At 40.4% G+C, this 25184-nt stretch overlaps 1 protein-coding gene across 2 annotated transcripts in view; it reads right to left on the bottom strand.

Annotated features, from left to right (window-relative positions):
* Positions 1-25184, bottom strand: part of DPP6 (dipeptidyl peptidase like 6) — a 437043-nt gene that overhangs the window by 52487 nt on the left and 359372 nt on the right. For both annotated transcript variants that reach the window (XM_026069252.1, XM_026069253.1), the window contains exons 9-10: positions 4778-4932; positions 3475-3572 (exon numbers count right to left, since the gene is read on the bottom strand). In XM_026069252.1, the coding sequence (XP_025925037.1) occupies positions 3475-3572; positions 4778-4932 (253 nt within the window). The remainder of the gene's footprint in view (positions 1-3474; positions 3573-4777; positions 4933-25184) is intronic.

Raw genomic sequence — 25184 nt, 5'->3', positions numbered from 1 at the left:
AAATGAGTGTGAATTTAGTACATATTGTGGCTTGGAGCATTTTTTCCATAAATCCAATTTAAAGTTTGAAGGACATATATTAAATTTTTTTATCCCTCTCACTGTTTAAATACAGGAACCAAAGTTCTTGCTCARGAAGTTTTAATTATTATTTTAGGTCAACTATAATCTTTTCCACAACTCTGAAGATCGGCATGGACTCTCAAATTCTCTCTGAAGAATACCCCAGTCATAAAGTCCAGAGATATCCCAGCTATCAGACTATTGTGTATAGTTCGTATTATTCCAGTCTCAGAGTAGTGTGGAGTCTTTAATTTATTTCTCTTTACATCTCTTTTGTAGGACAACCAAGTTTTACGTTTTCCATTTCGCAGAGGAAAATGAGACTATAAGGCGTGATTCATCGCAGTTAATTTTAAACGTCTGCAACCCAGCCAGCCACACTGGTTGAGCAGACTTTCTATACAGTCAGTGGAGAGAAGCTGGCATTTCTAAAGTGCAATTCATCTGACCTATTGCAGATTTTATATGGAGCTGAATTAAGGAGGTTCTGTTTTTTCCCAGTGGCAACAGAAGGAGTCTAGCCTGGCGGCTATTCGGCCACTTCAGAATGAGACATCCCTTTTGTAGACATCTGCTTCAGAGCAGATTGCACAGTCTCGAAGGACAGAAGGAATTTCTCCGAGCACCCTCAGGAAGGGTGCAGTTATGCTGAGCTTTGCAATGGATTTCACTGTCTCAGCAAAGACTTCAGTGGTTGGGTTTGCAATCATCTGGACGTTGATTATTTTGCAGCATCCTTGTTTATCTACTAACTTTACTTGGCTGATTTTTTGAGATATGAATCTAAAACATGAATATCTAAAGTATGAAAATAGTAACAAAGACATAAAGATCACAAGGAGCAGACAGTGATATGTTGCATGGCCAAGTGACAGGCAGTCGTCCACTCTGAGGTCCCCAGAGCACAGCAGGCTCCTGTCTCAGATTCCAGACTCAGATTTGTCTGAGTTTCTCCTTAATTTCTTTATTCATGACCTACACAAGGACCAATGACAATTCCTGCAGTCAGGGGGGACAACATCTTTGTTTAATTTGCCATCTAAGGCACAAATATGATGTGACAAATGGTCCTGTTCCCACTGCCTGTTGATGTAGCAGTTGTTAACTGTGAGAGGTCCAGTGTTTTCCACCAAAATAAAATAATGGCTTTCTGACATTAAATGTTAGAATTAATTTCTTTTCTGCAATTTTGCCYTCCTTGACTTTCTTTTTTTTTCACAGTAAAGTATGACGTTTGAGAAAATTTGACAAAAATAGTCAGTATGAAAGATTTGAAAAAAAAGGAAAGTTTATAAAAATAGCACATTCTTACCCCAAATATGTTTTCCCATCATCATCTTTGCTTCTTCACTGATGAATATTACAATTTTGTGGGAAATTCCAGATTTTTCTTTATTAAAAAAAGGCATTTCTCTACTTTATTCTCAGCTCTATTAACTGTACTGAAACACTTTGCTACAGATTAAAAAAAAAAAACCATGAAGAAAGGCCACTCTTTCCATGTATCATCTGCACGAACAGATTGAGCACATTGAAATGCTTCTGATAGGACTTCTGTGCTTGAAGATCCTTATCACAAGCTTCCCCTGCTTCTCTGAAACTCCCTTCTGTAACTAACTGTACAGTACATCCYTCTTGTCTATTCTAATGAAACATTATCGCACTAATCCCCTCATTTCAGAAAATATATGCATAATGGAAAAGCACCCCTATTGCTCTAGCAGGACTTCTTATGCCCTAGGGATGGAAAGTGCCATGTTTTTGATGAAACATACAGGCACTAATTAATTATTATATATTTTGCATCACTTTAAAATATTGATTGCAACCAAATAAATTACAGGCATCCATAACCACATAGCACAAATTTATTAACAGAACTTGGATCCTGCAGTCTCAAGTTATTATTATAATTAAAACATTCCTGAGTCTCTTCTGTTTACAGAGTATGCAATCAATATAAAAATGATGTTGTCCAGGAACAGCAGTTCTGATACTGTGATACTGAATTGTTGCCTGCTATATGCAGACTTGAAGCTGGTTTTTTGAAAGGTGAGTGCAGTTATGCACACATTTGGTTTGTTCGCAGGTCAGACTTTTGATGCATAAATGGATTTGAATTGGAGCATTTCTGAGTTATACAGTGCAAACGTTCTTAGGCTGACATTAACACTCTTAACAAAGAAATGTACCTTACACCATAAATGAACCTCTTGGTTTAGTATCCTTTCATTACATGACTACATAACCTGTGGACAACTATCAGGCGCTGACCTTATATATTTATCATGTACAACGAATATCACCCCAGCACCTTCTTCTGCCCTCAAAATAGACCTGTTTCATTAACGCTGTGCAGTACCTATATGTTTTTATTGGTGCTGGAATTACAGATCCAGCAGCCTAATTTAACACTCAGTAAAAAAAGTCAACGTGTGTGTTGGTTGGCTGCTCCTATATGAACAAGTGATACCCTTGAGAATGATATCCTCACAGCATTACCCTGACGTGCGCAGAAAGTGCTGTGCTAATGTGCGGAAGGGTCACTGCCGGTACGTTAGACTTGGAACCAGAGTCTGACTCCACTTGGCCTGCTGTAAAGCTATTTCAAGTTTAAATCAAGTTATTGAAATACAGATTTGGACTCTAATCTCTGAGCTTTGCAGGTAGGTGATTCATGCATTATCTAAAGCAGTTTCTTTCCTGGAGGCAGACTATAACAACGTGATGTTCCTTTCAAGTGTTCACAGACCATAAATTTAGTGCAGTTTGACCACGCATCAGAATCCAAGCCAAACTTTGAAGTTCTTGCTGAATACAAACAGGTTTAAGCACTTGCTTAATTASAAATGGGTATCTAGGTAGTTGGCCAAATTGAAGGCCAACTTCTAAAATACACCTGTCCTAAAAGCAGTGAAGAGATTTCTTTTTTTTTTTTATTTTTGATGCAGATTCTGCARTATATTTACAGTCTGGTTACAGTCCTAAATCCAAGTCACGAACGAGTGAGCTCATGTTTGCTGTATTATATATATATCTGTCTATATATCTGTCCTATTTTTGCTTCATGGTCTCTCATACAGAATGCAGACAATATCCCCTTTACAATGACTGTGATTACATGCGAAATGAATGTGTTGTTATGGAATTGGGGACATTCTGCAGAGTTCTCTAAAAATAACCCTACTCTGAAGTTAATCTGGGTCACAGCAATTTCAAACTAACAATGTTCGAAAGAAATACATGTAAGAAAAAAAAGTATTTGAAAATTTTTAAGCAGATTTACACAAAGTGGAACTACTTAATAGTGGCAAAGAAAGAAACTGTAAAATGATCTAGAATAAAGTCAGGGTCTGATTTAAATGCTTGGCAGAATCGGCATTTTGCATCACTGTGTGAGAAAGCACATACCTCATTCTTTGATCATCTGGGGGAGTCATTTCCAGATCATGCGTAGGTCCATTCAAACCAATCACATGCAAAGAAATAGTTGGATTTTCCATTCCAGCCTGGATTTTAAAATGAGAATAAATTACCATATCTAACACAATACAGTGTTTTTGATTCATTATGTCCCCATAGATTCTAAAATGCACTGCCATTGTACCAGCTGAGTATAAATTACACAAAAAGACCATTTCATAAGCTACCACTTCTGGGCTAGATTGCTGCAGCTGTTCACAGGGAAACTGTAACTGTAGTGACATGGCACTGAGGTATGGAAAGGTTGGTATGCAGAACCAAACTGTAATGTTATTTAGGACACCTCTAACCTTGGTAAAAGATGCTACCTTTCATGGCAAGTAACAAATATTTCTGTTTTCTGTCTCTTTTGATAAAAGGTTGTCTCACAGGATCATGGTAGACATAGCAAAATACTGATTCATTTTCTGTTGCAGGAAAGGGCTTTCCCTACTAGTCACTATTACTTTCCACCAAACCTACATATATGCGGACATCTCTCCTGTTAATATATGGTTCAGTTTGGACCAATATGTGAGGTCTGAGGTGATCACTGCATAGGGCGAGATATCCAGAAGAAATGGCTCTGCAGCACAGTACACTTCTGCACTATCTTACAGTAGAAAATTACAGCRGTCACAGTAACAACAACAGTATATCAGCACCGGGTAGAGATCTGCACTAGATGTTGTGTACCCATTGCATGACTGCTTACAGGTCTCTTCAATCAAGGACAGATTGTCTCTTAAGTCTTTTGTCTTTAACTATATTCTSTTTGTAATGCTCAGGCACAAAATATCTCCAAAACCAGAATATCTCCTCTGATATTATGCTATCCTGATTATTCTAGGGAAACCAAAATACCAAATTTTCCTTCTTGCTTCTTTTCATATAAAAGGCATGTAATATAACAAATGTAATAATGCTTGCTTGCAAATTCTCAGACACAGTCAAAACCTATCATCTAGCATGGAAACACAATTGCTTTTGTGCAGGTACAAAGGAAGAATGTTTAAATCTTATTTTCATTATATTTGGAATGACTAATAGCAGAACAAGAAAACTGTAATTTTATAAATGCAGCTGAAGAGTAATGAAGACCACATTCACAGGGGAACAACTGATCTTTCCTTAGATCTATTTATTTTCTTTGCCGTATTGTACAGTCTACTGTCTGAGTCTACTGGAAATAAATAAATTTAAAAAAAATCATTATTAGAAAAAGAGGACTGTTTGTTTTATTTTCCCTTACCTTTGGATAATGATAGGTTTTAACAGTAGGGTAAAGGCTGCCAGTGTATACTGGGATCTCCATGGTAGGGACTCTAGAGGCATTAATTGTTGCATATGCTAACCTGGTGCCATCAGGAGACCACCAATGAGCAATATGAGTCTTCAAGATCTCCTCTAATTAAAAAAAAGAAGAGAGCAGAAAAAAAAGACTAGTAAATTACTAGTTAGCAATAAATGAAGCGGCATAGATATGAAAATCCCAGTCTAATCACAGCACAGGGAGGATGCCACAGGAATATCAATTAAAAATACTCATTAACTTATGCCATATACACAAATGAACACAATTGATAACAATTACTCTGAATATATAGGTTATTAAGCATAATTATCCTGCTCAAGAAACATCAGATTACTTATATTAGTACACATGTTCATGACAGTCTAAAATGCCCTGCTGCTCCTACTATTTGTCCTGTACATAGATATATGAACACATATACATGCACATATTAAGAGAGTTTGGGTTCCTATCTGACTGATGATAACATAAAGGAGGCTASTTCTAGGCTGTTATACCCTACTGGAATACTGCAAGGACTGAGATTTAATTCTCCTCCATAAAGAGTTTCACAAAGTCATACTAGACGCATATTGATGGATTCAAAAAGCGTTTATACTTAGATACAAGCACTCCTGAAGGGCTACAGTTTGAGTCTTCCTAATCTCCATTGCTGTTATGAAAAAAATAATTACCTATTTGCTGTAAGTTATGCAATGCTGGAACTTCCTAACACTCAACAAGATATCAAGCCTTAGCATTTGTGGCCTGTTTACTGTCTTGAATTTTATCCATACTTCATTTTTTAAATCAGTTTTGCCAGGCAATATTCCATAAATAGCCAGAGCAAGAGATTGATCCTTTTTATCACTGAATTTTGGGATTCCAGACTTCTGCGGGGGGGTTAGGAAGAATGTAGTTGTTACTGACAAGGTACTTAGAAAGACACCAATACAAACATGTTAGAGTTCAAGTACGTAATGGGAAAACAAGACCATAATCATAAGAAATTACTTTGAAGAATGGCAGAACCCAATTCTCATTAAACATAAATCCAAAGTACTTCTACTTTCTAATACTTTCTGCAGCCATCTAATAAGCTTCATTGCAAAGATGACTTCAGCTTACAGATATCCAGAAATGCTGTAAAAATCACACTTTGTCCAAAGTGTCTCCAATTACTGACATTTGGAAGACACTAACTTGGCTTTTTAAAACTCCCATTTTGCAAAAGGCAGTAATATAATCCATTTTCATTAAGAGGCTTAATATCACATGAGTCATTCCTATTTAAACCCCAGCAGAAGGGCTTACATATGCTGTGCAGATTGATGTGCAGGAAGACAGGTTCCATTCCTTAATTTGAGACTAAGAATTAAAGAGGCTGCAAAGTATTTATGAGCTTTCACCACTGAAGTCCAGCTAAATGGGTCCTATCAGCTCCAAACTCAGGCTGCTATAACTGGTTACTGGAAAAATGAATGAGGATTTTTGGATTTTGGGGCATGCAGTGTTTCACAGAATCACAGAATCACAGAATGGTTGCGGTTGGAAGGGACCTCTGGAGATCATCTAGTCCAACACCCCTGCTCAAGCAGGGTCACCTACAGCACGTTGCACAGGATTGCATCCAGGCGGGTTTTGAATATCTCCAGAGAAGGAGACTCCACAACCTCTCTGGGCAACCTSTTCCAGTGCTCTGTTACCCTCACAGGGAAGAAGTTTTTTCTCATGTTCAGATGGAAGCGTCTGTGTTTCAGTTTGTGCCCGTTGCCTCGCGTCCTGTCGCTCRGCACCACTGAAAAGAGTCTGGTCCCATCCTCTYGACACCCTCCCTTCAGATACTTGTACACGTTGATAAGATCTCCTCTCAGCCTTCTCTTCTCCAGGCTAAACAGGCCMAGCTCTCTCAGYCTTTCCTCATAAGAGAGATGCTCCAGTCCCCTAATCATCTTTGTAGCCCTTCGCTGGACTTGCTCCAGTAGTGCCACATCCCTCTTGTACTGGGGAGCCCAGAACTGGACACAGTACTCCAGGTGTGGCCTCACCAGGGCTGAGTGGAGGGGGAGGATCACCTCCCTCGACCTGCTGGCAACACTCTTCCTGATGCACCCCAGGATACCATTGGCCTTCTTGGCCACAAGGGCACACTGTTGGCTCATGGTTAACTCGGTGTCCACCAGCACTCCCAGGTCCTTCCCCGCAGAGCTGCTTTCCAGCAGGTCAACCCCCAACCTGTACTGGTGCATGGGGTTATTCCTCCCTAGGTGCAGGACTCTGCACTTGCCTTTGTTGAACTTCATGAGATTCCTCTCTGCCCAGCTCTCTAGCCTCTCCAGGTCTCTCTGAATGGCAGCACAGCCCTCTGGTGTATCACTTCTGTACCACTCCTCCCAGTTTTGTATCGTCAGCAAACTTGCTGAGGGTGCACTCTGTSCCTKCATCCAGGTCAYTGATGAAGAAGTTGAACAAGACTGGACCCACTACTGACCCCTGGGGGACACCGCTAGCTACAGGCCTCCAATTAGACTCTGCGCTGCTGATCACAACTTTCTGAGCTCTGCCATTCAGCCAGTTCTCAATCCACCTCACTGTCCACTCATCTAACCCACACTTCCTGAGCTTGTCTATGAGGATGTTATGGGAGATAGTGTCAAAAGCCTTGCTGAAGTCTAGGTAGACAACATCCACTGCTCTCCCCTCATCTACCCAGCCAGTCATTCCATCATATGGGTTTGGACCCACCATGTTTGTACACTGCTCTCCATGATCCAACCAGATTGTCACTCTGGTCTGAAGTAAAGAAACTCACCAAAGAGTTTTTTAAAAAAGATCTAACATGAGTGATCCTTGGAGAACCTGTAGATCAGATGCATGCCATTGCTACTCCAGACTTGCATATTGCTTGAGATAATACTCAAGACAACATTAGAAAAGGCGCAAAGGGAAATCACTCTCATTAGTTATGCTTTCTACAGGGTTAGTTATCAACACTTAATGGCAACTTGGAAGTGAGGGTTGGGAAAGACGACTAGGAAGTTGAAACTATTATGTGGGAAAGCACATCTCTGGCAAAATTGTTTTGCTGCTGTGTCCCACCTGTTGTTTGTACATTTAAAAGATGTTGTTCTTGACTTTTATATTGGTAGCTCACTAAAGAGATAATTAAGATTATAAAAGAAAAGGGGTAAAAAGGGAAGGAAGCTGAATCCTTGACATTTTAACATTAATTAGGAATGACTTTATTCAGCAAATATTTTCTCCAGGATCTCAGACTTAATGAAACAGTTCAGCTGAAGGTCATGTGCCAAGAAGGTTTTATGTAGGTTTTGTGGGCCTTTGTTAATGAAATTTAATTGCACGAACCTTTGCCTTGAAACAAAGCCAGGATCTTGCCATTATTAAAGAGAGCAGTTAGTTTTAGCAATCCAGAGAACATTCTTACCAAGCATGAAATGTGCTAGTATCAGAAAGCTGGAGCTAAAAGTAAAACGATTTGTGGATACCTTATTCTTGGGGACACTTTATTCTGTGCTCCTATTTACCACAGACACTGAAATAACAGTTGCATACAATACCCACAGGTCTTTCTAATGTTGAAATAGGTTTAGATCCCACTTCAAATCTGTATGAAACCAGGTTCTTTTGCAACACCAGAGTCTCCCTACACATATACCTTGTGACTTCCTAGTTAAGAGTATAGAGTGTTAAGTGATCAAAACTTTTGCTTTCTTCCTCATAGTTTGCAGCCTCTGGGTGCTGTACAATTTAGGGATGCTGTGGGTGAGCTGCAGAGATTTCTCCCAATCAGTAACTGATGGCTCTGTAATCATTTCTTCTTCAGAGATTTGCTTGCCAGTCCATCACACTGGGGCGCTCAAACCCTGAAAATGGCAAGAATGAAGTGTGACGGTTGCATTAACTACACAGTGACTGTGATACTGCTTCTTCAAATGTGATGGCTAGGTTCACGTACAGTGTCGGAGGAAAGTCAACGCTTATTCCATGTTATCACATTCAGCATCAAACAATTTTGAAAGAGCTGGATGACTTTGCTTGCAACTAGTGAAACTTTGGTGAGAGATATATACCAGCCAACTGGTAATGTACTGAAATACAGAAATAGGACGAGACAGCTTGACTTGAGGAATGTCTGGCTGCAGCGAAAGTGGGTGGCAGCCCAAATGGATTAGTCTTGTATAATGAAGTCCCATGCGTAATGTTCAGATTTTTTTTTTCCTGGCAACACATGTACTGACTGACTGGTTTAGGTAAAAATTGAAATTGCTTTAGAAATTACCCTCACCTATGATCTCAGCAATAGCTTATGCTTATGGAGTGTTACAGTATATGAATTTTAATCACTCTTCTGAATAAGAGAGCTGAATAAGAGTCAAATGAATGACCACTTCAAAGCTGAGTGAAGCAACAAGTCTTCTGAGTTCAACAGATCCTCAGGAGGATCATCTGAAGCCCTAGGYCTGAGTATACTCAGTGACAAGCAGGTATATATAAATCCCCTTTAGAAACTTTAATATCACTGTGTGAGAAAAGAAATTGGAGGAAATAGCAGAGGTTTGAAGAGAGGAATTTTATTTTAGCAGAATTAAAGGTTGCTGCCTTCAGTGCATTATGTACCTAGTAGTCTTTGGTATCAATATCTGAATAGGCTCCAGAATGAATCAGGTTTCCGGCATCAGGAATGCCATCTATTTAGAAGAATGTACTTCTTGATAGATTCTTTTCTGATCGGTATCAGGAACCAGAAAGGAACCATCCTTCACCATGGTTCTCAGCTGCCAAGTAACAAGATGTGATGAATTTGGGTTTGCATGGAGCATTTGGCCATGATACTGTAGGAGAACGYTCTTGATTGATGGACTGTCCGGTGGATCAGAGATTGAATGAACAGTTATAGAGGGTGTGTTAGCCAAACTAGCCCAGCATGTGTATAAAAGAAAAGGAACTGTCTACTTGTTTCAAGCTTTGAGCTTATACCAGCAATATTTGCAAGAAGCAATGCAGTTGGAGACTTGTTTCTTTCTTTAAGTAACAAAAGTCTCAAAGAATCATAGCAAATAGGGCTGGAAGGGGTTTCAAAAGATGATCTGTCCCATTCTTCCGATAGCAGAATGGACTATCCCATACGAATCCTGTACGAATCTTCACAAGTGGATTTAGCTATTCCTTTTGATACTGTCCCTTAAACCAGAAAGTACACAAAGCTTCATTTGAAAAACAGCAACATGAGACATACATTGGAAGATACTCAATCGGTTTACAATGAGAACAACCAGCCCATATATGCAGGTGGTGGGTGCACTCCTGAATGCCACGTGCAGAGATCCCCACACAATGGCCCCATTCTGTGGCCACTTGCAGCTGCAAGGCCATGTGCCGGAGGAACAGCAGCAGAGGCCACCGGCTAAAGAAAATGGGATGGTGAGAGGAGGAAAAGTAAGGTGCAATAGAAGTCCGGTATTGTCTGAAAAACTTCCGTGTATTTTGTTCAACTATATACAGAAATGAAGCTCAAAGTTCTTCAGATTCGATCTCTCCGCTGATAAGCTGTTCCTTCTTTCATTCTAACCTAGGCAAAAGTAAATATCACTACTCTAGCTTACTTTCTCATTTTTTGAACTCATGCACTTGTAGTTTGCAATTAAATATTCTTGTATATCATCTTTAATAGGAGTTTGACCATAGATATCACTTTTAGTTTTTGTGTCCATCACCTCTGTTTAAACACTGAACAGTCCCACTGGAAGAGCATCCAGGCGTCTCCTTTCCCTTACAGAGTCAACACATGCAAAAATATCAGAGCTTTACTTTCTGCAACCTCAGTAGCAACCAGCAGATAATGCATAAAACCTTTTTTTAAATATGAACCACAGTTGGAAATCTACAGAGGTGTTTTTAACATTATATAACACAATCTGCCATTGTGATATTTCTATGGGCTGCGATAAATCCACTTTCCAGGCTTGCATAACGAGTTTTAGACTAAAACAGAGCTCCTCTTTATTAGCAAAGTACACATAATGACCATGGCCACAGGGGTTTCCTGACGTGATTCTAAAAACATATCTAGTTCTGCAGCCTTTGTCAATCTTGAGTCATATTCGTAAATAATGCCATTCTGCTGAAGGTGGCAAAGCCCTGCTTTGCTCTTAGGTAAAGGATAAAGTTTTCATCAGTGCCTGACTGGGAAATCCATTGGTAGCCTAGGGATTTCTTTCAATTTTCAAAGTCATTACAAATGACTTGCAACTTACAACATGAGTTAACAGATACAGAGACTTTCATGAGAAGACAAGGATGCTTGGACAGCCCAGTCCTCTGACAGGCACCATAGCAACCCCTTTCAATCACTTTTTAAAAACTGAATAGACACAGTGTCTGGAGAAAACATGGGGAAAAGAAATAAAGGAATAATTTTCAAGTGAAAAATGTATTTGTTTTTCTGGGTCACAGCTATACTGAGAATATTAGCTGCAGAATTTACCCRCAGAAGCCATACGTATTATGAGCATCAATATCCCAATTTCAACGTGTGAAGAGAACAGCTGAAGATACCAACCTGATGAGCTACTTTCCTTTGGCCACCCACGTGCTTCTGCTCTGTGTGAGGCAGGATCCCACCAAAGCATGTCGCTCCACAGCCATCCTCAGGATGCGCTGGTGCCCACATGTCCACCCTGCCATGTCCCATAGGGAGCATGGTGGTGAGCGGGCCCATGCAGCCCCACTGGCAGTTATACCGAAAGCCCTTCTACAGGAGTGAGCAAGTCAGTGCAAGACTGGCCCTTAAATACTTTCAATCTTTAGATGCTAAAGCTTTGTAAGGAGGGCGCCCAGGGAGAATACTAAAATGAATACAAAGAAACTAAGTTTTTTTCTTTCAAGAAGAAATGACTCACTCATAGATCCATTCCAGACAAACAAGAGATCTTCTGGAGATGTGAATGCTGGGCCTTCCCTTAGTGAATCCCCATATGTTGCGTGGATGAGCTGCAGTTAGCAACTGCATTGTCATTAACTTCAAAAAGTAACACCAATTTATAACAGCTAAGGAGCTGTCCTTGGAGACTGATCAGAAGGGTTTTTTTTAACTGCATCTAGAAAAATAGAGCCTTTCTGCATCCGAAAAGGTCAAAAGAAAGGTGTAATGGGTAGAGTTACTTAGGAGATTTTTACTTATTAAATGCATCAATTTCTTATATACAATTAAAATTCTCTTCTTGTTCCAGACTTCACATTTTGTTCTTCAGTAGGAAATTAAAACAATATTATTAATGCTGTGTCCACAGAAGACAACAAAGTCAGAAAATAAATAGTTTGATTCGCCTCTGAGTAGATATACACACATGTACACACACATACCAGCATATCTAGTTTGCTGTGAGCAGAACCATTAATTTCAGAATATTTTAATTTTTACATAAAGAATTATGTAAGATATTATCTGACAGAGGGAACTTCCCCTTACATGTTACTTACTTTGATTGCTGATGTGGTAAAGCAGAGCAATTCCAGGAGGTGGAATCAATGATTTTATTTGTGCAATATATTGTAGACAATGTTCAGATCATTAAGCATTTGGTGTGCTGAAGACCTTTTACTGTTATATTAAAATTGTTAACAAAAAGGATTTTTAAACAAAATGAAATTAAAGTCTAGCATAAAGGCCATGGCTTACATTAGGAAAGAAAGCTCAAAAGAATTTGTCAGTAGGAAGCATCAAAAGAAGATAAGAGGAAGGGAGATCAGAGTAAGGAAAGGGGGTCTAGSAAGGCAGAAAACAAAGACTTCTGAGATAGGAAACCCCAGGGGTTCTCACAGAAACATCAGATAAATACAAATGCTTATTTGACAGGTGCCATCAGATTTAAAATCAATTACTAGATCATCTCAAACCACCAACCACATGTCCAATACTATTATATAGTTTGAAAGCAGGTATTTTCACCCTGTTAGGGAAAACACATTGTTCGTATAGGCCTTCACTGACATGTATTTCAGTGATGGCTTTAGAAGACCACCTTGTCATCTTTCATGTGTATATAAGTAAATTTTTCTCTCAGTTAATGTAGTGTAAATCTGTATGGACTTCCGTTAAATCATAATAGACATAAAACAGGTGTAAAAGGAGTTATGTGTATACAAATAATACAAACCTGTTTTATGATAATACTACATCTGCTCTACATTTTCCTGTGTTGACATAATTTTATGCTGATCTCAGCCATAGCCCTGCAGCACTATTGATTTCAATGGAATTAATCATGATTTACATTTGTATAATTGAGTCAGGCCAAAAAAGTCATTTTGAAGAGCCACTAAACAATTCTAAAACCTTTCAGGAGAAAGGTGGAGGCACTACAAAAACCACAATAATAATTTAACAAGGAAGCAAAGGCAGAGCACCCCTGACTCCAGTCTCAGACAGATCACCCGAGCCCCACATGCAGACAGCAGCCATTCTGAAGGCATTTTTGTACCATCGTTCAAGAAAACCCTTCCTTAAGAAAAACTGAGCTGCAACCAAACCTGCGTGACCCTTTCTTTCTTCTCAAAACACAGATGTTCTAAAAAAGCTTTCTCCCCTGATGACAAACAACAAGCTTCTGAGGAATAAAATATTGTTTCTGTGGCGTGTTTGAGAACATGCCTTAGAGAAAACGTTTTAAACATAAGATCCTTGCTCCAAGAAACTCATCGCCTGGTGGCAGTAGCATTATACAGTCACAGAGCTGAACAGACGCATGCGGGGTGCTCCCATATGTTTGGCAGGCCTGAGAGCGTGGCAACCCATCATTACAGGGAAATGAGAACAGCCAGGCGATTTGCATCTCCTCAAGCAAAGGGATGGTGTGGGCTGCAAGTGTCATTAATTTCCTTTTAGTCATGCAGTTTAATTACTTGGAACAGATATTGTTTTCTGCTCGCTCAGCCTTGCAGCCCCTTGTTCCGGAGCAGAACACTGTGTGGAGACACCAGCATTTTTCACGTGGACAGCCCAGGCTCTCCTGTTTGAAGAGGGATTGGCAGAGTAGGGTTTTTCTTGCCACCCTGACCTCAGAAGCCCACCGCGTTACTGATTGCTCACACATCACCCAAATGTCGGTGCTGTCTGGTCTCAAGGTCTCACCATGCCACAGATGGAGCATGCAACCAGTGTTGCCCTTTCTAGTCTTGGCAGTCAGAGGAGGTTCGGTACAGTGCCTTCAACTAGTTCCTCGGGAAGAAGGATCAGCTTGTCTCCACTTGCAGCTGGCAAGGGTTTGCCCTTTGTTGTTATACCTCCCTGTGGCCAGATGTTGAGGTGCTGGATGGAAGCTCTTTGCAGTGGGGTGCTGCACTGTGGACAGCCCCATGGACAGCTGGATTTACAATGGGAACTTCATGTGTTCTGTAAGCAGCAGGGCATGCTGGCTTGGGCAACGCGGCAAACAAGCTAGCATCTCACCTGGAAATCTCTTATGTGGGCTGAAGAGCTGCTGCATTGCTTGATTCAAGCTTAAGCTCGGCAAACAGCCAAACCCCACCAACCTTGAAGGCAAACAGGCTGCTGTCCCCCTTTGCCTCTGCAAGCAGAGGGTGTCTCTGTGTAATAATATCACAAATTGTCATGCTTCAGTAAAAGATGTGTCACCACTGGCCACTCTGATACTTGACAAGGGCCCTGGAGGGAATGACATGTTGATAAACAGCGGTGTCCAGCAGAGCCGCCAAGGCGAGCACATCACAGGCAGCTCTGCTCCTCATGCTGCCAACCAGCCTGTCCAATCCTGGCCACTCAAACCAGGCTCCTGAGCTGTTCTCCTGAGACTACTGGCAATACCTGTGATGGTTTCTCCCAGGAATAATTTTAGGACACCTATCGCCAAGGAGCAGGACTGAGACCAACAGCTCATCTCATGAGGGCAGCATACYGCTGGCGGGCAAAAGAGAGTCTCCGTGACTGCTGATTTTGACCACATCAAAATTGCTGGTTTAATGTTTTCTCCTCATCCACTGAACCTTCTAATTTGTTGTATTTCATACAATAAAAGATCGTGTAGTTGTTGTATGAGTCAGGTCTTTGGGGTGTTGTTTACAAGATTCTTAATAGCTGCCAGACCTTTTTTGCTTTCTGAATGCTTGGGGGGTTGAAAATGCTGGTGGTACTGATTAGAGACTTGATTCTGTCCTCAGATAAGCCTCTGCAACTCCTACCAGAATACACACAGAAGGTTCAGCCCAGGCTGTGCTAACCAAGACATCATGAATRTTTAAAATCTCCCTCATTCATACAAACAGATTTACTGGGGGAAAAAAAAGACAAAATAAATGCACACAAATGTGTAATGTCATCTGAAAAGAACAGGCAAGTTCTCCCAAATATGGGAAGAATTCAGATATTCAGAACAGGCCAGAGAGACTTTGGGCTCCTCCAGGCCATGTCCTGTCAGACTGAGCACATTCAAGACATATACAAATCCCATTTGAAATGCAAAGAGCCATGGAGAGTGGCTTTTCCTCACGGATTTGACATGGACACTGTTCCTTCAAAAGGCGCAAAGAGCAGCTCCACCAGAGATCTGATATCCCCTCCACAACAACCATGACAGACCAGCCAGGCAGTGTTATACACACTGCAATACCCTCCAGGGGGCAACCCATAATTTTGGGACCTGTTTTGCAGTAAGTCCTGCAAAATGCAAAGAAAGATATATGCCTCTTTGGACAAAAATGGCATAACAACGCTGAATTGCTGCCACTCCCCCTTCCTSCTCTTTTCAGAACCTTTCCTTGTCTTTGCTTTTGGTTTTCTCCCCTATACACTATCCTTAGCAAACCTTAGCTGTTTGCTTTCAAAAACATTACAAATTTGTGAGGGATTCATGCTCCCAATAGCTCTCACTCAGCAATTAGCAAGTTTCCTCTTCTGCTGACTTGAGTCAGTCACAGCCACAATAAAACCCTCTTGGATCATTCGGGCTAGATTTTATAAACAGGCAAGTCTGTAATCTGCCAGGATGTCCAGTGATAATGAAAATGAAAGTAGAAATATTACATAGAGATCATATAGTCAGATATTCCTGTTTCTAACACTCACTCCAAACAGCTTTCGCATCTAGAAAACCCAGCCGTAGGCAGACTGCTGTATGTCACCAATGCATARTAAGAACGTATTTTTCTATCACCTGGCATGAGCATAAGCCCACAGCCTGTTGTCAGTTCTCCATGAAAGCCTGTTAGCTAGAGGCATTAAATCCACACTGTACTGTACTGTAGAGGCATTAAAACTTTTGCTGGCAGAAGCCTTCTGAGGACTTGCAATAATTTGCACTGCGACTCATTGCTGCGAGTAAATGTTCATTGCAAGGTCAAATCATACATTTTCAATTGTTAAGGACCTCGACAAGACAGAATTCATGTTGTCCATTTGACTGGATGCAGTACAGCTCCTTAGAGTGAAGTCTTTCTTTTTTTCTTTTTTTCTTTTTTTTTCTCCTGCCACTTAACAGGTTGTTATGGCTGGAAATGCAATTTGCTTATCTGTGCAATGCAGCGAGACAAATCAAGGCTTTCATTATATGCTGAATATTACTCTGTTCAAACTTACTCAAGTAGCTTTCACTGCACCTTTCCTTTAAATTAAAAGTTTCAGATTCTACCTGACTAATCTGTGGATTAGGTTTTATGACAGGAAGAAGATGGACAGCCAAGCTTGACACAAGGGATCAATTTCAATAGCAACAGATATATCAAGAAAGTTAGTGATCACAAAAGCCTCTGAATTTGACTATCAAAAATTCATTAGACGATTGCAATAGTTCAAGAACACAAGTGCCCAAAAGCAATCTCTTTTAACATTTCATAAAGAAATATGAGAGATAAGAAGACTGAGAAGCCTGACATTGCTATTAGAGAACTTGATTCTTCAACCCTATTGACTTCTATTAGCACTCGCGCAAACTGTCTTTCATGTGAATTACTTACATGATTTATTCATTCTGAGCAGCACCTAGCAGTCACCTAGCATGAGTGCTAATAAACGTCAGTGCATATTGCAAAATAAGGCCCTACAGTATAAAATGGCTAATTAACAGACCTTAGCTTATTTCTGAATTCAGTTTAAAATGCTGCAGTCACTGAACAGCCACTAAATTCTCACTCAGAGTTTATATTGTCCTACTATGGCAAAACTCCCAGAGGTTTCAACCCGAGCAGTGATTCAGGATCTGGCAAAGTGAGAGTTTTACCTGAATAATGACCCAGAGGCTGGTTCTGACTTTACAGTGCTGCATAATCAGAGCAACTACTGAGCTGAAGAGAGTTACCCAGGCAGAATCAGAATGAGAGCAGGGTAAAAACAGGATTGGTTTATAGCAATATTTCAGAAAAATAGTCTTATTAAATAACAGAAACATTTCTTACTAATAAAGGTGATGGCATATCATAAAGTTAGGCCATTGATAGATCAGTGTGGTTTGGATGCGTTCATCAGACTGCATCATTTGCATATGCAAGTAGGAAAAATCTAAGACATATTCTTCAAGAAGGAAGGAGTAAGAACCAGATGGTGATAGAGAGAATATGGCCGTTTCAATTACTGTGCACAAATCCCATCACAGTGAATCATGAAATCATATAAAACAATTGATGCACACCTTTAAAATGAAAAAAAGTGCTTACTTGTATTATCCCTTGCTAATGAAAGTGTGTGTAGTCATGTCCAATAATGACGTAGCAGGAAATCAAGAAAAGCTAAATAGTTTTATATCCAGCAAACCTATTTGTGATTATGCAGGCTCTGTGAGGGCTAATACAGACTTGTGCATCTGACTGCAACCAGTCTGCGTTTTCAGGGAAACCTGGCAACATGAGCTCTCCTACCCCATGCAGCCCTCATCTCCAAAGCTTTTCCTGGCCTTGTCCCAGCCCCACAAATGAGCCTGGCCAGCCACAGCACTGTGAATGGTGGAGATCGCTTGGATTCATTGCTGCATGATGACATTGTGCATGTAACATGCAGCAAAACATATTAAAAAGCAATGACTAAAGGAGGGATAGGCAGGGTGAGAAACAGCATGACATTCTTCTGCTTAAGGAAAAGAAATGAACAGAATCTATTAGCTTACTAGAAATCCTGTTCTTCCCATGTACAAGTCTTGCTGGGCCTCCACTATTGAATCAGGCAAGCAAAAACCAAACATGCCTATATGATAACGTCAAGCCATTGAAATCTCTTTTCTCTCTACTACTAGGAAACAGAAAACACATTTTGTCAGTATTTCTGAGCTGCCGAGCACTGTGTAGTAATTCTAAACCTACTGACAAAAGCTTTCTTTTCAGAGTCTCTTTCCTGGAGCACTTAGAATTAGCCCTCTTCGCTCTCGGGAGCCACAGACCACCGGCTAAACCCCGCTGACCCGCAGAAGATAGTTAGAGGGTAGAGATGAGCTCTCCCGCTGCGCTGCTACGAACGGGAAAGCAGCTCGGTATCGTGCACCACGTGTAGACCTGGGAAAGGGCACTGAGCTGTGTAACTCCGGTCTACRGCTGCAGCCCACACGCTCCCGTAAGTAATGTGTTTCTGGGATTTGTCACAGGTAGGTTATCACCTCCCACGGCAAGTCAGAGGGTTTGTTGAGGTTTTACCCCCGTCCCCAACGGTTTCTATCCACATACACTGAAAGAGTAGGAGTCAGAGCCGCTGGCACTCAGCCTTCACGTTTCCCCTTTGCAGTGAGGACGAGAAGTGAGAAAGACTGACTAATTCTGTATTTTATCCAAATTGGGTTTTTCAAATGGACATAAGTCATCAATATCCAGCTGGATTTTTGTACCTAACGTTTAACACATCCTGTGAGTTTCTTAAAGAAGCTGTGCTACATTTCTCATTACAGGCAATACCCCCCGTATGTCTATATTCACTAACTTTTTTTTTTTTAATTTATGACAATTTTAATTTCCTTAGAGAGTCCAAAGTTTGTGTCTCTAACGACTGCTGGTTTTACTTTAAAGCTACAACAATTAGAATCTTCTAATGAGACTTTTAATTGGATAGTGAATTAAATACCAGATGAGGTTAACTATTCATACCGGCAATGGAATTCCAGAGGTTTAGGTTTTCTTTTTCTTTTTTTTTTAATTTTGTTGTACTGGTTTGAGTTTTTCTATTCCCTGTTGTATCTTGCTTCTCATAGTCATACACTGGTTCCGTTATTTTCTACAATTTTTTTAATTTCAGTCCACAACAATCCCATCCATAAACCACTCCTCTTCCATTACAGAAAATATGAATTTCTGGAAAAAAGAAATCAACATGCATAGAGAAATATACATATAAGCACACACACACACACACACACACACCTACAGCCATGCGTAAGAGCAGTAAAAGCAGAAAGAAATCATCTGCATAATTGCATCTAAAACTGGCAGGAAAAAAACTTATTAAAAATGAATATCATAGAAAGGCAATTAAGTATTTTAAGGGGAAAAAACTGATTAATTAACTGCAAATTATAAGTATTACTTTGAACTGTTTTGTACAGAACAGTATCAAATTACTAATTATGCTTGCCCGCTTTGTTCAAAGATCATGAATGTGCATTTTAATTTACACTGGAGTAAGCTAAATGTGCTGTGAACCAGCATGTAGAATTTGGCAGAAATCACTTGGGATGAGGGGGAACTCCCCCATTACCATATAAATGACATGCACAGAGTTATAAATGACATGCATTAGATCCAGCTCGTATTGTTCCTCAGGATGTAGCAGGCAAATACCGGAAATTATAATACAGCTTATAACCTACCAGATAATAAATGTAACCCATACCCCACAAATCCCCACCTACCAAAGATAATTTTGTGTGCTGTTTTTTGCTGATTAAGAGTGGCTTTGGAAAACTGCCCTCCCCTTCCCCCTCTTTATCTGCTGCATTTATTTGCAGGGTAGGTGGCTCCATTTTGTTCTACGAAAGAGCTTAAAATATCTCACGTAGGCTGATCTTCATTTCCAAGAGCCTTCATAGTCTACTCTACTCTTAAACACTTCCTACTTAATATCAAGGACAATTACGACATTAAAAATGACTCATTATATCAGGTCCTTTTTCTGCCATTATATTTTTGCCACGATATCCACAGCACTAGCATCATTGCTGTGTTGAGATCACTGCTGACCCATGTCATCTCATTATTCCCTGCAACAATCTGAGGTCTGGAACTACTTTTGTGGGTTTTTTGCTCAGCACCAAGCACAAAAAGGTCTTAGGCTTTGAGGTTTTCAGTGTCCTCAGAAATATACCAAGTTAGCAAGTACATTACCACTGCCAGACTATAAAAATTATGCTCTGAAATGCCTCAAGATGTTTGCATGGCAAACAGTATTGAACTGCAAAAAAACAGAGCAGACTGGCTTCTTGAGCTTACCCCATCATCTTTGCTGAGTAGGACCAGAGCTGCTGATTTGTATGCCTTGCCCCTCTATCGTTTATCACTAAGATCAGCTCTTTTTAAAGTCATATTATTCCTGAAGTATTTGGATATAGGTTACCATATACCAGCTTTAATATATATTGTCCATTTCTTTTTCTTTCTAAAGCTTTCTTGGATGGCTTTCATTTTTTTTTTTTCATGGCAAATTTCCCCTTGGAAAACCTAGCTGCTTTGGGCTGGGTGAATGTCCTCATCCACTGATGACTCGTTTCTAGTTTCTTTGTCTGCATGCCAGGCATGAGGTTTCACCTTGATCGGACGTAGGAGAATTCCAGTGGTATGTTAAAATGCTAGAAACAAGGTCATGTTATGAGACAGATTTTCATTATTTTTCAGTTTGAAGAACATTCTTTTAAGGAATGCTGCCTGAAAGTTTGACTTCTTTTTTACGGGTCTCTGTTCACTAACCAAAAAAGGACCATGATATACTGCTATAAACACAACCACTTGGTTGACTGATAGCCTGGAAATTATCTCTCTGTGCATGTGTGCTCAGAGAGTTGGCTTAGTGCAATTTTAAGTCCAAATCCATAGCTGGCATAAATAATGTATTTACTGATATGTATTAGGTAAGGATCTACTGTTTGTCTTTCACTGTAATATAAATAAATGCAACAATAATGCTATGCCTGTCCAATAAGGACTTATCATGTGTTCCTAGAAGCCAAATCCACCTCCTTTATACCAGTGAATGTGCTACATGATTCAATATTTTCCACCTGAAATCAAAAATAGACATTTACATAKCAAAACTATGCAATCAAACAACTGTTTTATGCTTTTCTTTCTCTTTCAAGTAGTCAATAAACTGCATACTGTTTCCTCTAACCTAAATTACAAACTTAAGCTGAGTTAAAGTTAGACAGTAGAAATGACTTGTGGTCTTTTTCAGGCACATTTTAGCTGGGATTTTTCAGGCAAAGGGCTAGTTTCTCCTCTAAATTGGATTTCTGCAGTGTTTTCGAATGCATACCTTTTTCTAGAGGACAAGCATGGGTCAAACATAGGACAGGGCTGGTCAGGGACAATCTCTGGATGCCCCGGGAACYTTGTTTTGCCAGGACCAAGTGCATTGTCATCTGCTGTTTACCACAAATCACTCACTGAGCTTGTGCTTGTGATTTCAATACAGCCCAAGCACATAAATCATATGGGAGAACATCAATTCTGAGACAGAAACAAAAAGGTTGGTTGTTTTTAACCCTAACATGCTTAGTCAGGAAAAGTGCTCTTAATGAGGAGGACTCCGTTGTGTCCTGTGCCAGTTCCTACCCAGCCTGGGCACCTCTCAAGTGCTGTGAGCAATGTGGCTACCATCTGTCACCGTTACGCTTTCATCCTCTCCCCAGGGAAAGGAGATGTGCTCTGACTAGGGCCCAACTGGCTTCTGAAGGAGCCCTTTTGAAGATTAATTGTTGAAATACTTCCTAGAGTTCTTCGGTGAGCCCTCACAAACATGCCTTACAAGCACGTTGCTTATCACCTTCCCCTTTTGCCTGGTTGTCATACAGGATTGTAGTATTCCCCAATTAAGAAGAAAACAAGAAGGTTTTCCTCCATCCCACGCACGCTCCATCCTTCCTGCAGTTTCCTTCCAGGCTGAGCTGCCGTGCAGAATTGCTGTGCTGTGTGATCCGCTCATTAAAGTTAATCTTGGGCCTCTGTAATGAGTAGATCTGGTACTACAACACTTTCGAACGGCAGCTCACACTCTAAGAAAATTTCCATTATGTCTGCATTTCTATCGTATTACTCCTACCTCTCATCTGGTGCTGCATGCTGTACGCTAACAGAGGGAGGGTAACCCATTTAAAGTTCTCTTTTCTCTTTTTAGGGATTATTATTCTTTCTTGCATCATTTTATATCTCACGAAAGCACTGAGACAACTCTGACACATGCCATATTTCCCAAGTTCACTATTTGATAGGTAAACACGTGGGCCAAGTTCTTTTAACAAGCGAATAAAAATTAGGCACCTAAAATTCACTGATAGGCTCTTAAATAACAGAAGTCCCATTTTCGGACATGTGGAGTTCCTACTCAAACAACATTTAACACAGTCAATGTTTTAACTGAGTCGAGCATTCCCATGAATGGTATTTTTAAAAGAACCTCGAGTTTGTGAGTTGGTGGCAGTGAACTTCTTGCTTGTTCCAAAGAATTTGTCATTTGAGAAGGCCTTTAAGCAGAATGGTGTCAACTTTTCCCGCTGCTACTCAGGGTCTGATTTTTATCATCAGCAGCCGCAATCCAGAGAAGCAGCTTTACTGACAGAACTGCCTCAGACTGTTAGAATTTTACCCAGTTTTACCCAGCAGCAGCACAGTGTTTTGAAATAATGGGTTGGACTGGCAATTTTGCAAGTTCATCTATCAGCAACAAAGTTTTCCAAATAAGCCAATTAAGTAAAATGGTGAGAAACAATCTTCCCCCAAACCAGTATTTGTGACACTCTTTTTTCTGACAGCTGTGTTGATAGAGATCCTTTCTTTCATTGATCGCAGTTATTCATTGTTGTCTATTGCAGTTATTTACTCCTAAATTGTTACTTATAGACCCTAAACAGGGGTGGTCTGACAGACCAGCATGTCCTTGAAAGCAGAAGACACTACTGGGAAATTACAAAGTCATTCCCTGCTCCACAGTGCCAGACAATAACCACCTCAACTCCCTGAACCTGCTCCTGACCCCCCTGTCCTACCACTCTTTTTTATCCCCCTCAATTCAGTTGATGAGRCCTCCACAGTTGCTGCAGACACCAAATATTAGAGAAAAGATCAAGGAAGAAAGAAAAGATCCTAAAAGACCTACATCTAGCTGGAAAACTATTTCTGCAGGGGAGGCCCTGTCCCATTTCCCAAGCGTTGTTGCTCATGACCCAATCTGGGCAAGAAGCTCGGATCACACAAGCCCTTAGACCCTTCTCTAGAGCCTCCACAGACCTTAGGGCAACACATAGTATCCTGAGGGAAGAAGGGCAGGGAGGATGGAGAGGGAAAAAAAAAGATAATTTTAGAGCACATATTGGTTAATTCTTTCCCACCCCATGTGCTGCAACTTTGTTTCGTGCCTCTGAGGGGCAGCACAGCCTCAGTTAACGCAGCTGAAGTAGGTAATTTATTTAGGATACAGATCTTATGTCCTTTCCTATTCCCAAGGATTCTAGCCTGCTTGCAATACGCCAGACTAATGCGTAATAGTCTCCAGGTTGGTAGGGGCAGTTCAATAATCAAGTGTACTTTAATTTTTAAAATGAAGTATTGAATCTTTTAAGTCATCTCTGAGCCTAGAGTCTAAAGTAGAGACAGAAAAATCAAAACAAATGCAATAGATATAATGATCTCTAGATAATTCACATCAAGTAAAATTTATTGCATTGTCTGTTTCAGACTGTTGCCCTCAATTTTAAAAGCACAACAGCATGAAAACATGATGTTTTGCTTTTATGAGCTGCTTTTCTACAGTTCTATTTTTCACCAGTTTCCCAAATCTGTAATCTACCTATCTTGAAAGCCTTCTCTAAAAAAATTCTTTTTATCTAGTCCTATACACGAACAACTGATGCTGATTTCTTTTTTATTGCTGTAAAAACAAACACAAGACAATGACTCAACTTTGAGGAGAAGAAAAATTAACGTAGGAGGCAAATATTTATGAGTCATATATATAAAAAAGTGAAGGCCTGAAGTGATTTGCTCCTATTTTCCAGGACTTGCAAGTCAGGACTCCAAGGTGAGACTCTGTCATGCCCCTTAACAGTGGAGAACAGAACTAATAACCTGGCAGAGCTGGGGGCACCTTTCAAATCCAACTTTTGGCCTCCTGGTTGCAGGAAATCCCATGGGCTGGAAAGGCTTCTGGTCTTACTTAAATCACTTGGGACCAGTCCAAGGTGTCCAACCTTGCTGTTCGGTGACCCACGAAGACACATCCCTGCAGTCATGAATCCCTGGTGCCACTGTGGCCAAATGGCAAAGGAGACCTGCCAGGGAGCTTTGCTGGAGGCATTCTCAGGACAGGCACCATGCTGAGAACAGCCAGATCCGGGTTTTTGTGCTCCTCTGTGCATTTTATTTGGTGTCTAGAGGCCAAGGTGAGAAAAACCTTAGGCTTGTGTCCTAATTTCTCTCCTCACATCTAAAACCAGGTCAATAATTGCGCCTCAGTTTGCCTGTTTCTAAAAAGATGGTAATAAGGCCTGTTCTACCAGGACAGAAAGTGAAGTTTTATTAATTGATGATTACGAAAGGCATTAAGATCAAGATAAAGTAATTTCCTCTGTGAAGGTCATAATTAGACATGTATCAAGAGATAGAGCTGAGTGCTATCTACGATGCTCTTTTTAGCTTATTCTTATATTTTGGCTACAAATGTGTGGGTACTAAGGAAAAGAGCAAGAATTTTTTTTACACTGATGCCCGCGTGACTCAATGCAAGTGATGCTGTACAAATTAGAGTCAAAAGAAAGGTTCACACCTATGTAAAGGATAGGAAGCGGACCTCATAGAGAAGKGGGACAGACATCTCCAAAGGGAAAGCACAACACCTAAGACCTGAAGCGCCCTCTAAAAGTGCTTCTGTTTCTTCTCTGAATGTGCAGAGTAGGGTGCATATCTTCAAATCTAAATGTTTAAATGAGGTGCTTAAAGTAAGAYGGGGCAGATTTATACATACAAAATATTTTGTGGAGAGCTCAAAATCAAAAATGTTCTTGGCTATATTTTGCTCTCCACAAGAGCTGACCCAGCTTTGGCAGCTGACATGAAGGAGGTACAAGGCTGTACCTTCATCCCTTGCCCTCTTTTGGGTGGTCTTTTTTGGCTCATAGCAAGCTAGACAGTCCACACTCATGCCAGTCCCTGTTGC

The sequence above is a fragment of the Apteryx rowi genome, unplaced genomic scaffold (assembly GCF_003343035.1).
Source record: "Apteryx rowi isolate R43461 unplaced genomic scaffold, aptRow1 scaffold_29, whole genome shotgun sequence".
Classification (NCBI taxonomy): Eukaryota; Metazoa; Chordata; class Aves; order Apterygiformes; family Apterygidae; genus Apteryx; species Apteryx rowi.
This window is presented reverse-complemented; position numbering and strand designations above follow the sequence as displayed.